The sequence below is a fragment of the Pogona vitticeps genome, chromosome 2 (genome assembly GCF_051106095.1).
Source record: "Pogona vitticeps strain Pit_001003342236 chromosome 2, PviZW2.1, whole genome shotgun sequence".
Lineage (NCBI taxonomy): Eukaryota > Metazoa > Chordata > Lepidosauria > Squamata > Agamidae > Pogona > Pogona vitticeps.
Genome location: NC_135784.1, coordinates 313,153,307 through 313,166,953, shown reverse-complemented (window position 1 = coordinate 313,166,953; position 13,647 = coordinate 313,153,307). Strand labels below are relative to the sequence as shown.

The 13,647-nt window shown below is 64.3% G+C and overlaps 2 protein-coding genes across 2 annotated transcripts; one reads left to right on the top strand and one right to left on the bottom strand.

The window, feature by feature from the left end:
- The first annotated feature begins 179 nt into the window (after positions 1-179).
- Positions 180-6,101, top strand: RGP1 (RGP1 partner of RAB6A GEF complex). Its single transcript, XM_072993106.2, has 8 exons — positions 180-439; positions 2,530-2,666; positions 2,820-2,903; positions 3,304-3,453; positions 3,560-3,709; positions 4,740-4,867; positions 5,008-5,185; positions 5,485-6,101. The coding sequence occupies exons 1-8, from the start codon at positions 324-326 to the stop codon at positions 5,724-5,726; spliced, it is 1,185 nt and encodes a 394-aa protein (XP_072849207.2). The 5' UTR covers positions 180-323; the 3' UTR covers positions 5,727-6,101.
- Positions 6,102-6,330: 229 nt separating this feature from the next.
- On the bottom strand, positions 6,331-9,263 carry MSMP (microseminoprotein, prostate associated). Its single transcript, XM_078384101.1, has 3 exons — positions 9,131-9,263; positions 8,459-8,615; positions 6,331-7,326 (listed from the first exon to the last, which is right to left on the bottom strand). Exons 1-3 carry the CDS (start codon positions 9,261-9,263, stop codon positions 7,131-7,133), a joined length of 486 nt encoding a protein of 161 aa, XP_078240227.1. The 3' UTR covers positions 6,331-7,130.
- Positions 9,264-13,647: the final 4,384 nt, after the last annotated feature.

The window sequence follows — 13,647 nt, the reverse complement described above, 5'->3', positions numbered from 1 at the left end:
TTCTGTTGCTGCCGCTGCAGGAGGTAGAAGGGAGGCCCCGCCCCGTTGACGGCAGAGCCGTCGCCCCTCCCCCTCCCCCTCCCCCGCCCGAGGGAGACCGAACGGCCCGCAGGACGGCGGCCGAGCGGCGGCGGCGGAAAGAGCCGAAGGGTGTCGTGGGCGGGGCCTCGCAGCCGGAACTGCCCGAACGCCTCCGAAGCAGCAGCAGCAGCGGCAGCAAAGGCAGCAGCACCAGGCCGGCCGCTGCCGCCGCTCCTCCTCCCGGCGGGGTTCTTCCGCTCCACCGGCCGGACGCCCGCCTGCCTGGGTCCCCCGTCCGCGCCATGATCGAGGTGTCGGCCTCCCTGCTGCGGGGCGCGGTCTTCCTGGCCGGGGAGGCGCTCGAGTGCCTGGTCACCCTCCGCAACCCGCTGCCGCCGGACGCCACCTCCGCCTCCAGGTAGGCCGGCCGGCGCCCTGGCAGGCAGGCAGGCAGGCAGGCAGGCAGGCGGAAGTCCGTCCGGGCGGGCGGGCTCCCTCCCTCCCTCGAGGAGCCCCGCCCCCTAGAGGCGGCTGTCCTCGGCGCTGCACGGTTGCGGGCCCCGAGGCCGGCCCGGGGAGACCCTCCTGCCTCCCGGGAACGCCTTCCGGTCGGGGTCGGGGTCCCGAGACGGTTTCCCCCCCCCCGCCGCCACTGCGTGCAAGGCGGAGCTGCCCCCCGGGGAGGGGGGGGTTGAGGAAGGCAGGCCGGGCTCTTCCTCCCTTCCTCCCTTCCTTGCACGGGAAAGCGGCGGCACACACACACACACACTCCCGTCCCTTCCCTTCCCTCCCCTTCCAGGGGGGGCTCCAGGGAAGAAGGGCAGGGCCAGGGAAGCCTCCTGCTGAGGAGGGCGGGGGGGGGGGGGAGGCGGCAGAGGCAGCAGAAGGCAGCGTCCGGCGTGGCTCCTGCGACGGCACCCCCCCCACACACACAGCGCCCCCGGGGCGCGCCCCCTTTTCCAGCGGCCGTTGGGGCCGGGAGGGGGGGGGCTCTGGCAGGGCCCCCCCCCCACGGTGGAGCTTGGGCCGCCCCCGCTGCTGCCAGGCAGACCACGGCCGTGGGGGGGGGTCCCCAGGCCATGGGGGGTGGGGTGGGGCGGGGGGCAAAGTAGCCCCCTTGCCCGAGGTCTAGGAGGGGGCCCTCTTCCTCCCCCCCACCCGCGGGAGACCGGCTGGCTGTGCTGCAGAAGGACCCGCCCCCCCCGCCAGGCCCCCCCCAGGCCCCGAGCCCTGCTCCGCTTCCCCCCTTCCCCATGTGGAAACCCCCTCCGTCCCTTCAGCTCCCAGAGGCCCCATCCAGCTGGGACGGCCGCCAGGCATCCTGGGAAGCTAGCAGGCCAAAGGAGGGACCCCCCCACCCACCCCCAGTGCAGAGTGCAATGTGTGTCCCCCCCCCCGTGCGCTCAGTGGTCCTGGGGGAGCTGCTGTCTCTTTATGAGGATCTGGGAGGGGGGGAGAGAAAAGCACAGGGTCCAGCGAAGAAGGGGAGGCCTGAAGAACTGGCGGCTGGGGGGGGGGAGTCTGCTGGGCTTGGGTGCTGCCTCGCAGGGCTCCAGAGAAGGATGCCCTGAGGGAGTGCCGGCCCTCGGAGGGGGTCTGGCCGGCCCTGGGGGATGTGGGGTGGGACCCACAGAGCATGCTGGGCTGGTTTGGCCGGCCGGCCGGATGCACTTGCCCAGCAGGTGACTGGAGTGGCTTGTTTTTCAGCCGGAGGGTGGGAGGTTGTGGCTGGTGGGAGGTTGAGGGGATCCCCCTCGCCCAGGGTGAGGCAGCACCTGATCAGAGGCCGGGGGGGGGCCCTCTGCACAGGCGTCAGCACAGACCCACAGAGAATGTTCTTTGGGGCTCATTCCAGAGTCTGCTGATGGGGGGGGCGGGGGGGAATGCTTTAGCAAGCCTATAGGTTTGTGACAGGCTGAGGATGTCCCCCAACCCCCTCCCTCCCCCCGCCACCTTATAGAGCCTTGGGGGGGGGCTTTCTTCTGCATTAACTCTCCAGAATAAGGCTTTGCAGGTGGACGGGGGGGGGGAGGGGCAAGGCAGCCAGGATCCGGCTCTCCTTACCCCTCTTTCCCAACCCCATTTCTCAAAGTTGGTGTGGTGTGGGGGACATGGAAGGAAGCCAGGAGGGAGGGGGGAGGGAGGGGGCCCCTGCAAGGTCTTCTGCCGTGTTGTTCTAGGTTAGCGGAACCCAAAAAGCCCCAAGGGAGCCCCAGGGGTAGAGCCGCCAGGCCCCCAATGGTGGCTTGGAGCTGGCCATTGAATGCCCCCCCCCCCGGCTGCCTAAGCACCCAAGATCTCCCCCCCCCCGGGCTGTTCCCAAAGGTCTTTTTTGGTGGGGAGGGGACACGCGCAAGGGTCTGAAAGAAGCCCTTGTTGAGTGGGGGGGGGAAGAGGGCGAAGCAGGTAGGATGGCGTTGCTGCCTTTTGCCTTTGGGCGGGCGGGCCAGAGGGAGCTGCCTGGACCCGAGACCCTCTCACCCGACTCCGGTCTCGTCCGGTCTGCAGTGAAATGCTGGCCTGGGCCAGCGCCCAGATCCACTGCCAGTTCCATGCCAGCGAGAGCCGGGTGGCCCTTCCGCCGCCCGAGGAGGGCAGGCACGACGTGCAGGCAGAGAAGGAGACGGTCTTTGTCCCCAACCGAGGTGAGGAGCGGTGGTGGGGAGAGGCAGGGACCCTCCGTGGGGCCGGCAGCTCCTGGGCCAGTGGGCGATCCTTCTGGCCACAGAGAGAAGGGAGGCCTTCGGGGGAGGGGCCGGGGCCAGCCAGGTTGCCCCACCTCGGTCCTTCCCTTGCAGGCGAGCGGGGCCAGTGCATCCTGTCCACTCCCCCCAAGATCCTCTTCTGTGACTTGCGCCTGGACCCTGGCGAGGCCAAAACCTGTGAGTGCCTCCTTTCCCCTACCCGCACGCCCCCCCCCCCCGCTTTGAGCAGTGGCAGAAGGGGTGGCCCTTGGCAGGCTCAGATCCCTGGCATAGTCAGGCTGAGAACCCCTCTGCTGGGCGGCCTCTCTCTTTCTCTTGGGGGGGGGGCGTATGTGTCAGAGCGTCTGCGCTGCCGCCGAGCTCTTTAGCCCAGCCTGCCACAGAAGGTCATTGGGAGAGAAATGGCTGGCGCGCTAAGGGCACGGGGTGGGGTGGGGGGTGCAGAGCAGGGTGCAAAGGCCGGCCGGCCTACTAGCAGCTGCATCCGAAGGGGCTTCCCCTTGCCGAGTGTTTTGGGGCCACTGGTGATACAGGATTCATCTTCCCCTCCCCACTCGGCTTTTGCCCCCACCCCCAGACTCTTACTGCGAGACCCTGCCGGTGGATGGGCCCCCTTCCTTCCGTGGGCAGGCGGTCAAGTACGTGTACAAACTGACCATCGGCTGCCAGCGCGTCAACTCCCCGATCAAGCTCCTTCGGGTGCCCTTCCGAGTGCTTGTGCTGCATGGTAAGGAACCCCCCCCCCTCCATGTCTCCATCACCTCCTTCTCCTCCCGGGGGGACATCCAGGGGCCTCGGCTGCACATCTGTCTGCCCCCCTCCTCTCTTTCCAGGGCTCAGGGACCACCCCTTTCCCCAGGATGAGGCCGTGGCCCCCTCCAACCCTTTCCTGGAGGACGAGGACGGAGGCAGGAAGAAGGACTCCCGGCTGGCCGACTTCGCCACAGAGCTCCTGATGGCGGCCACTTCCCGACGGAGCCTACGTGAGTCCTGACCGCCACCCCCTGGCCCCTCTGAATAGCCCCGGCCAGAAGGGGGGGGGCAACTGGACCCCTGGCCCTGCCGGCTCACTCACACACAGTCCCTGTCGTAAATGCAGCAGGTGGGGGGGGGTGCTTTCTTGTCGGCCGAGAGGTCCTGGGTGGGGGTGGGGCTACAGTGCCCTCCCTCCTTGCCCTGCTTCTGCCACCGCCGCTTGGGTTGGCGCTGGGGATTCTCACTCAGCCAGGTTGCCGAGAGGTCCAGAACGAGGAGGGTCTCTTTGCGGCCCCTGTCGGTCCTGTGGAGGGCCGTCCCAAGAGCCCCCCCCCCCCGGGAGCAGAGAAGGCGCCTCTCAGCCCTGCCAGGCAGGAGGACTGAACGCGGGCCGTGGGAGCCCAAACGTGGCTGCTCTTCCACTCTCTCTGCCGCCACAGCAAGGGAGCCGTGGCTTGCCCGTCTTGCGGGCCATCGAGTCGTAGAAACCCTAAGAGGAGGGAAGGGGCGGCCGCTCTGTGAGCGCGTCACCCAGCGCTCTGTCCTCAGCAGCCCTGCACAGCTCTGAGCAGCTCAAGGCCGTGGCTTCCTCGAGGAAGTGTACCTGCCCCACGACATTTGGTCTTCCTCTTCTCGGCTCCCTTCCCCTTTTCCTTGTGCTGTTGCTCCTTCCGGCGAGCCGTGTCTTCTCGGAGGGCTTGCAACCAGTTGGGAGCCAGAATCTATTCTGCCTCTTTGCAAAGCTGTCTAAGCTTCTGGCTGTCCCTAGACCACCAAGGTGGCCCCAGTGGCGGTAGCTGAGGCCAACGTGGGGATGCAGGCCAGAGGAAGTGCCTGTTCCCCCCCCCTCACACCCCCAGCCCTCTGCCCTGCTTGGGTCTGCCAGCCAACCGCCCACGGGCCCTGCTTGGAATGTGGACCTCCTGGGGATGCCCTCCTGGGGATGCCCCCCGGCCAGTTCGGGGGGCCCTGGGCCAGGCGAGGCAGGCCTGTCCCCCTGCCTGGACAGTCCCGCTGAGGCCACCTCTTGGCTCACAGACCTCTACAACATCAGCAACTCCGGGGGCAAAGTGGGCAGCTTCTGCATCTTCAAGACGGTTTACAAGATTGGAGAGGACGTGATTGGCACCTTCAACTTCTCCGAGGGAGATGTCCCTTGCCTGCAGGTGAGGAAAGCTCCGGGGTCCCTCCCTATCGGAGGAGGAAGAGGAGGAGCCTGTGCTGGGGCAGGGCAGGGTGGGTGGCCTGTGCCGGGGCGGTGCCCCCCAGCCCCCCACGCCCAGCGTTGACTGCTCTCCTTGCCCAGTACCTGGTGAGTCTGCAGACGGAGGAGAGAGTGCAGGAGGCCTTCCAGCGCCAGCGCGGGCAGCCGGTCTCCTACAGCACCCACGCCCGCCACCAGGAGGCTTGCCTGCACACCGCCAGGACGAGCTTCAGCTTGCCCATCCCCTTGAACTCCGCCCCGGGTTTCAGCACCAACATCGGTGAGTCCTGCCGCTCCCCCCGCCCTCCCCAACCTGCCTTTTGGAAGCAGCTCAAGAGGCCCCTCTGGACCCTCCACCCAGAGCCTTTCTCAGAAGGAAAAGGGACCAGGTTTCTCAACGGGGCCTGGGAATTCCCTGTGGGACTGAAGAGGACCCGGGTGGGCTGGGGGTGGAGGTGGGGGAGCCCGCATTTCGCTGCCTCGCTGGCAGGTGAACCCTCTTTTCAGGCCTTTGCCAGCGGGGTGGGTGGGTGAGTGCAAGACGTCCTCCTCTCCTCCCCTCCCCTCTTGTCTATCCAGTGTCCCTCAAGTGGAGGCTGCACTTTGAATTTGTGACCTCCCGAGCCGCAGGGAAGACACGGTCCGTGGCTGCGGCCTCCTCCTCCTCCGAGGGCCCGTCGGAGGCCACTCTCTGGGCGGGGGTGGAGCAGATGGAGGTGGACACCCTCAGCTGGGACCTGCCCATCCAGGTGCTGCCCACAAACCCCCTCTTGGCCTCCTACGTCTCCCAGTTCTCCAGCACCAACTCGCTCACCATCTGAGGGCCGGAGGAAGGCTGAGGGCCCGGCTCCAGCAACTTGCTCTTGACTCTCTCTCTCTCTCTTTCTCTCTGGGGCGGAGGAGGGGGTGCCCTCCCGCTCCTTGCCATGGCCCCAGAGCGGCCGCCCGTGGGCTGAAAGGGGCCTGTTGGAAGCCCCACGGCTGACTGAGCCTGGCAGGATCCTGCAGGAGGGGACCCTCGCCTTCAGAGTGTGGATTTCTCCCGTGGAGAAGGTGGCCTTGCGGGTCCCCCAAATAGGCCTCTGCCTGCGTTCCCCACCAGCAAGGGGTCAGAAGGGTGTCCCTGGTTGGGGTGGGAGGGGCACACGCTGTGTTTCCTGCCTCTGTCTGTCCAATAAAAGGATGCTTGACCGGCACAGCCTCCCTCTTCCCCCTCCCCCCCCCCCGGTCTTCTCCTTGTGCAGGTGGCTTCGGGTACAAGCCTTCCGCTTCCGCTGTTTTCTCTTCCGTCTAGCTGGGCTTCCCTGGACCCACCTGGGAAGCTGGGGTGAGGTGGGGTAGAAGGGTCTTTCTGGCCCATGGGGTCCCCCCCCATCTGCCCCCCCCCCAAAACGAAACACACACGGTGGCTTTTCTGCTGGCTGGTTTATTGCAAGGACAGGAATAACTCTACCGCAGAAGAAGAGTCTAGGCACAGCCTATGCCAGGAGAGAGTTGAAGGGGTGGGGGCTGCTTTTGTCCTGCCTCCCCCCGCCCCCACCTGCACACTCCGAATCCAGTGGTCTTGACCCTTGGGGGCAGTGGTTCTGATGCTGTTCCTTCTTGCAGGGGGCGGGGGGGGGGAAGCCTCTAGTGGTTGCAGGTTCCCCCAAGGCTCAGAGTCTTAGGGATGGGGTTGCCCACCTAACGGGGAAACTGAGGGTGGGGGGGAGGGGGAGGCCATGAGCAGCAAGGGAGGAGAGGCTGTCCTGGGAGTGGGAATGGGAAGGGAGGGCTTGAAGGGGGGGGGCTGCCTTCCAACCCCAGGAGGTGTTTGCTTGTGCTACAGCCAGGACCCAGCCTGTATGCCAGGGGTGGGCAAATCCGGCATGGTCTCGTGGCAGTGTGTTCCCTAGCGCCAGGTAGAACAGCGGGCAGGGGCCTTCCTGGCTTGAGGCATGAATAAAATGCACACACACTGCATGGCGTGGAAGGACCCGGCTTCCTGGAGGCCTCGTCGAGGGGTTTTTGGCAGGACAGAGAACAAGCGCCCACCCGAGGAAGGGAACGCTGCAAGCAGAGGCTGGGCTGGCAGTAGGAAGAGCAGAGTTCTTCTTGCTAGGCAGCTGCAGGATATGGGTCTCCTTGAAGGGGGGGGTGGAGAGGGTGGATGGCGGCAGCCCCCCCTCCCTTTCTCTCTGGTAGTTGCAGGTGGGGAGCCAAGCAGGGTCTTCCTCCGTGGCGTTCTACCTGCCCAGGGGTGGCATTTCGGGCGCCGGGTGGCTGGGCGGCTGCTCTGGGGCGCGGCCGGAGCCCCAGCCGTGCTGGAGATTGTTCACGCAAGGCAGGCTCGGGTGGGCCTTCTGCACCAGCGAGAGCTCGCAGGCCTGGGCGTCGTAGCGCACTTCACACCACTCTGGGAAGTCCAGAGGCAGCTGCATCCTGCAGGGGGGAGCGGGCGGTGAGCTCCACATCTCTGGACCTTCCCACCCCCCCCAACGCGGCACCCCCCCCGGCAAGTGTGGGCACCCGAGGGGTGGTTCTGTCCGAGGATCTCTGGGAGGCTCCCTCTCACGCAATCGCAGGCAAAGTCGATTCTCAGTCCTGGCAAAGGGACTCTGTGGCCACAAGAGCCACAAGAGCCACCCAAGATGATCCCGGATGTTGTGAGTTGCGTGTCTTAACTGAAAAGAGCAGCACCCCCCCTCCCCCCCCCCCCGGAGGCCACCTGCATGCAGGAGGCTGCCCACCTGCCTTGTAATGGCAGGCCAGAATACCTGGGAAAGGAAGCGGTTCTTTTCCTCTCTAGCGTGACGCTAAGGAGCAACTAGTGGCACGTACCCTGGCCAGGTTGTGGCGGCTCCTCCTGCGTGGGACCCTTTCCCTGGAGACCCCCCCCCCAAGGGCCCCTTCTCCCACAGTGCTTTCCGGAGCAGTTCCTGGCACCGGGGGGGGGCAGAGGCAGGACATGGGCACTGACTGGGGGAGCTGAATTATGACCCACCAGCCAGAGTCCTCTTGGTGTTTGCATAAGGTTTGCCAAGCCCCCCACCCCCCCACCCCCACCCCAGCAGGGCTCCTGGGTGCTTCTGGGCTGCCCAGGTGGGGGGTGTGACAAGAAGCGTGATCGAGGCTCAAGTCACACTAGCTTGGCACGGGCACTTAAGAGTTCCGGCCACTTATTCAAAGTTGCTGGTGGTTCTTTTGTCCACCAGACGAAGAACCTGTGCTGGAGCCGCTGCCCTCGCCATTGAAATGAGCGACCCCCCCCCCCCGATGTTACAGGCAGTTTTAGGCCAGCCACAATGCCTACCATTGGAGGGGTTCCCCAACTTTAGGGGCCAGTCTGGCTCACAGGAGGATGGCCTAGCAAGGATCCTGCCCTGCATTTAGGGAACCGACCTGTCCCAGTGGAACACCTTGCCTTTTCTCTGCTCCCCTGGCTGTGGGTGAGCACTGGGCTGCGTGGGGGAGTTCGCTCCTCCTTCTAATACAGTAGGTCTTCTTATGTGCCCACCAGCTTGCCCCCAATTGCTGCCTGGGCCTAAAGAAGCGCCCTCCCGGCTTTACTCACGTGTCACAGCAGCCCACGCCAAGGGGATCCAGGCAGAAGCACTTGGAGCAGTTGGCATCCCGCCAGGACTCCCCAGGGGCAAAGCGCTTCCCTTTATAGAGGCAAGGAGCTGTGAAGGCGCCGGAGAAGGAGGAGAAAGACAAAGCCGTTGGCAGGACTGGTGAAAGGATGGCACCTCCCCACCCACCCCCCTCACGGGACAGCAAGTGAGTGTTGGGTGACTGGCAATGTTGGGTGCCTCCCCCACCTCTCCCCGTGCTCTGCAAGTCAGAGGAAGGGGTTTGTGGCTGCGAAGAGGAGGATCCAAACCAAGGGGTTCAAGGATCACAAGGAAGGGCCTTTTGAGCCAACTTGAGGAAGACACCCCCCCCCCCGATGGTAAAAGCTCTTGGACCAGAGAAGGCACCGGTTCTCCTACCCTGGAGGTGTGTAAGGGGAGGGCTTGGGGGTGGCCACCTGTGTCAGCCCTGGGTTTTCCTGCATCAGAACAGGGTGGGTCTAGATAGCCTTTGGGGGTCCCCACTGACTAGGTACCACTCCAGGACTCTTATTGGGGCTCATTGTGTGCCTGAAGGGCCCTGGATCGCCCCCACCCCACCCCGGTCCCTGCCATCTCTTGCTTTGGCCTGGGGCTCTGCAGCCTCACCTTGCCCGTCCCTGGCGCCAACTCACCTTGCCCGTGGAAGAAGCAAAGGCTGTGTGTGTCCGCCGGCAGCTGGACCAGGAGAGAGGAGAAGAGGAGCAGGCAGGCCCCGGTGGTGGCCCAGGAGGTGGGCGCCCATGCCTTCTGCCGCAGGACGGCCATCCTTGCTGCCATGCTCTGGCCCTCCTGCTCCTGCCTTCGGCCTCTCGTTGGGACTTCTCTCCATAGCCCCACGGGGGCTTATAAAGGGGAGCGGCTTTACGACCTGGCCTCTCCTGTGCAGAGCGTCAGGCCTCGTTTCCGGATCAGAGGAGGTGGCAGCGAAAACGGGGGGGGGGGGGAGCAGAGTTTTAACAAGCTGTGAAAAGTTGATTCATGCCCTCAGGAAGGCCTCCAGGTGGATGGGGGGGCACTCCTGTGTCCCCCGCCTGCCTTCTGCCAGGTGGCTGAGGAGCTCCACGGCCAGGCTAGGCTGGTGCCAGGCAACCCCCCTCTCTTTGCCAGCCACCCTCCTCAAGCCCAGAGAAGGCAGGGGGACCCACTGCCAGCATGCCTGAGCACAGCCCACAAGGCAGCCCCCAAACCCTGCAGCAGCCGGGCAGGACTCTGCTGTGGAAGAAAGGTCGTGAGCAGGACCGGGCCCGGCTGGACCTCCTGCTCTGTGAGCACCCGGCAGCCTGGGCAGCCTCTTTGGCTGTGGGTGGGTGTGGAGGGAGTAAGCTGACCACTGTGGCCGGGGGTGAGCGGTTGTTGGCGGTAGAGGAGCACAGGTGGCAGCAGTGACTGGTCCTTGAGGGCAGGGATCTGGGGTTCCCTCTCTCTTATGGTCCTCCAGCCTTCTGGGGTCCCCCAAAATACCATCTAGAATTTTGTGAAAACACAATGGCTGGCTGGGTTAGGGTTAGGGTTTTTCCAGTAGTGATGTATGGAGGTGAGAGCTGGACCATAAAGAAAGCTGACCGCCAAAGAATTGATGCTTTTGAATTGTGGTGCTGGAGGAAACTCTTGAGAGTCCCCTGGACTGCAAGGGGAACAAACCTATCCATTTTGAAGGAAATCAACCATGAATGCTCCCTGGAAGGACAGATCCTGAAGCTGAGGCTCCAATCCTTTGGCCATCTCATGAGAAGAGAAGACTCCCTGGAAAAGACCCTGATGTTGAGAAAGTGTGAAGGCAAGAGGAGAAGGGGACGACAGGGGACGAGATGGTTGGACAGGGTCACAACATGACTTTGACCCGACTCCGGGAGGCAGTGGAAGACAGGAGGGCCTGGCGTGCTCTGGTCCATGGGGTCACGAAGAGTCGGACACGACTAAACGACTACACAAGAACAACAACAGGCTGCTTTGCAGCTCTTGACACCACCGGTGTGTCCCAACAGCGGTGGCCAGCCCTGCACACCTACATGAGCCAAAGGAGGCTCTCCTGGGAGCCCTCTGCTGCCCACTGTGCCTGGGGCTGTAACGCAGGATGACCCCTCGTTTGCCTTTTCTGCCTCACTTTCCCCCTCCAGCAAAGATCCCCAGGGCAGCAGAGCAGGGTGCCATCATCATGGTCAGTTGCTAGGATCAGCCAAGAGCAGGCAGGATCGTGAGTGGATCCACTGTGAGGAGCATTTCTCCCGGGAGCCCGGAGAGGCGGATCTGGCCTCTGGGCATCGCTGGCACTGGCAAGAAGCCAGGCTGCCCCAGGTGAGGAAAGGGGGCAAAATGGATCAGCGGCACAGCCAGAAGTGGGGGGGGGGGGAGGAGAAAGCCAGCCTGGTCTTGGAGCAGCACTTGCAAGAAGGGGGGAGGGTGTGGAAGGAAATGCGCCCCCTCCCCGAATGGCAGGAGAGTAGCCGTCCATGTGTGACCCCAGCTGGAGACAGGCATTGGGCGAGGACCGCCGGTGGAGCATCGGACTGGGGGCTCCCTTTGTTCCAGCTTGGTTGAGGTGAAAGCCCCCCCACCCAGTCTTTCTGCCCCCATTTCCTGTTTTCTGGCAAAATAATCCAAACCCCTCCTTGTTTTTCTTATTTTTCCTTTTTTGGTTGAGATTTTGGCAGGTGTGTCTTCATGGAAAAGAAAACTTTGTGAGGAGCAGGTGTTGAAAGCCACAAAGCGTTTTGGAAAGGAGAGACTATTTCCGCAGAGAACCTTCTGGAAACTCTGCTGAGACAGATGTTGAAAAGACAGCTTCACACCCCCCCACCTCCACTCCCTCTGCCCTGCGACCAGCCCTTGGCCCACCTTGAGGCCTCTGGGCCCCCACAGCGCCTCCTGCCCTCAGGAAGGCAGCTTTGGCCCAAAGCTGTGCGGCCAGAACAATCTTTCTCTTCTCTGGGGTGGGGGTGGGGGCGGCCAAACTCTTGGGGATCCTGGTGGGGGAAGATCTCCGGGTTGCCATGGAAACCCCAGCCACGGGTGCAAAGATCTTGCTCCAAGGAGCCCAGAGTCTCTGCAGCAGAGCCTTGACACCCTCCGATTGAAGAGGCCGAGGGCAGTGTGTGTGTGTGGGGGGGAGAAAGTGACCTCAGAAAGCACCACAAAGCCCATCAAGCACACCATAAGGGGATCATCAGAGGCACAGTGTCACCTCTAAGCAATCTGTGTGTGAAGAGGGGAGAGGAGCATGGAGCCTTTCAGAGTGGCCTCCCCCTGAGGGGGATGATGCCAAGGCTGGCGGCTGAGGTGAGAGAGAGGGAGTTTGGGAAGAGCTGAAGGGTCAGAGCCACCCAGCTCAGGGTAGGCAGGAACGGAGAATGGGGAGTCAAGGCCAGCACTTGGTAGGCTGGAAGGGGGGGGGTCTGTCATGGGGGAGGGGAGGGGTGATTGGGGGGAGCGGCAGAAGCGAAAGGCAGAGGAGCTGCAGGATGGCCCGTGAGGTCCTTCCAGGGTGGTCATCTGGATGCCATGGCTCCCTTCCCACCCCCCCACCCCACCCCCGCCCGTGGAGTAGCCCGGATCCCTTCCGCCGGTTGATCCGGGGATGGTCAGGGGTGGGGTGTGTTTCTGGGTCGGGCCGGTGCGCGCTGTGCTCCGACTGCCTTCGCCAAGAGGGAAGGGCCGGAGGTGTGGGGGGAGGCTCCAGAGGTGGCCCATGGGGCACGGGCTGGACATGGGGCAAAACCGGAGGCGCCTTTCGTGCTGCCCACGAGGCAATGGCCGCATCGGCTGCAGGGCCGGTGTCGGGGGGCGTGGGAAGGGGTGGGGGGCTCCTGGCCGCCTTGGCATCGGTTGGCCAGTGGGGTTGTTTTTGCCGGGGGTGGGGGTGGGTGGGGGTGGGGCAGCTCCATTGGCTCCGTCGTTGCTGCAGGCCGGCCGCTGGGCGAAGGGCTGTCAGAGCCGAGCTGCGGTCAGTACCTGAACCTTCTCAGCCTTGGCTGTCCCTCCCCCCCCCCCGCCGCCGCCGCCGCCGCCGCTGCTCCGGGTGGGCAGTTTGCGCGTTTTTTCAGACAAGCCACAGTAGAAGTTTTACTGGGAGTTATCTGAGATGCCTAGTTCCTGCCCGAACAGCCCCCCCCCCCCAAAAAAAGAGGGCTGGCCAAATCTCAGGCCAGCGGTTTTGCTGCCAGCCGCCTTTTCAGCATTTTGTTCGAGGGAGAGCCGGACCGTTCGTGTTCCTTCGCACAGGGAGGGGCCGCCTGGAGGTCGACCAGCTGAGTCGGGGGAGAGCCAGCCGGCCGAATCGGAGGCAAACGGGCCCCGGGGCGTTTTGTGCGGCCCCGCTCCGAATGTTCTTTTAGGAGGACGTGCGCTGGGAGGCCTGGCACGGATTCAGACCTTTCAGCAGATTAGAACCAAAAGCGAATCTAGAGGGAGGGGGCGAAATGAACGGGGGGGGGAAGTGTCCCTTCCGGATCATGGCAAACACAACAAGGCTACCGGGGCGCACTCTCTCACCCCCAACAGCCAAGAGGGCTAACCAGCAAACCCGGCATGCTGTCCTGGACAGAATGACGGACTAGGACACAGGAGGCCTGGGTTCAAATCCCCGCTCAGCTTCGGGAGGTCTCTGAGGGAGAGGAACTGGCAAAGCCACTCCTTAAATAGCTCGCCCATCACTTCCCTTGACAGGCCTGTCCGGGTCGCTAGACGTCGGTTCGGACTCGGGCCCATCGCCCAACCTGACCTAAAGAGCAAGCCAGGGGAGAGGAGGGGGGCGCGGGGGTGTCCTCGCAGGGAAGGGGCGGCGAAAGGAGAAGCGCGCCTTGCCGCCGCCCCGACTCCTCCGCCGGCCTCTGCCCGCAGCCCTTCTCCGACCAGAAGGGACTGCCTGGGACGGATCGGGTCCGGGAGGCTGGGATTCCCTCCCCGGCTCCCCCCGAGCTGTCCGGTTGTGGCACAAGCGAGCGCGACCCCTTTGGCGGCTACCGCACAACATTGGCGCGCCCATCCCTGACCTTTTCGACTCTTGGTTGGAGCCAGGCTGGAGCGGCGGGGATGATACGGTTGAGAGTTGGGGGGCCTTAAAATACGCAACAGAAGCCCGGTTCTTTAAGGTTAGAATCAGCTACAGAATCCAGCGCTTCATGAAATAACACACCGGGGGCCATCTTTAAAG

What these genes read in the sequence shown, in the direction of transcription:
- RGP1 (XM_072993106.2), top strand. Translation starts at nt 324, where the DNA reads ATGATCGAGGTGTCGGCCTCCCTGCTGCGGGGCGCGGTCTTCCTGGCC. An exon ending in CCCTGGCGAGGCCAAAACCT is followed by an intron (nt 2,904 to 3,303) that starts GTGAGTGCCTCC and finishes CCCCACCCCCAG; the next exon opens with ACTCTTACTGCGAGACCCTG. An exon ending in GAGATGTCCCTTGCCTGCAG is followed by an intron (nt 4,868 to 5,007) that starts GTGAGGAAAGCT and finishes CTCCTTGCCCAG; the next exon opens with TACCTGGTGAGTCTGCAGAC.
- MSMP (XM_078384101.1), bottom strand. Translation starts at nt 9,263, where the DNA reads ATGGCCGTCCTGCGGCAGAAGGCATGGGCGCCCACCTCCTGGGCCACC. An exon ending in TTGCTTCTTCCACGGGCAAG is followed by an intron (nt 8,616 to 9,130) that starts GTGAGTTGGCGC and finishes TCCTTTCACCAG; the next exon opens with TCCTGCCAACGGCTTTGTCT. An exon ending in GGCGTGGGCTGCTGTGACAC is followed by an intron (nt 7,327 to 8,458) that starts GTGAGTAAAGCC and finishes TCCCCCCTGCAG; the next exon opens with GATGCAGCTGCCTCTGGACT.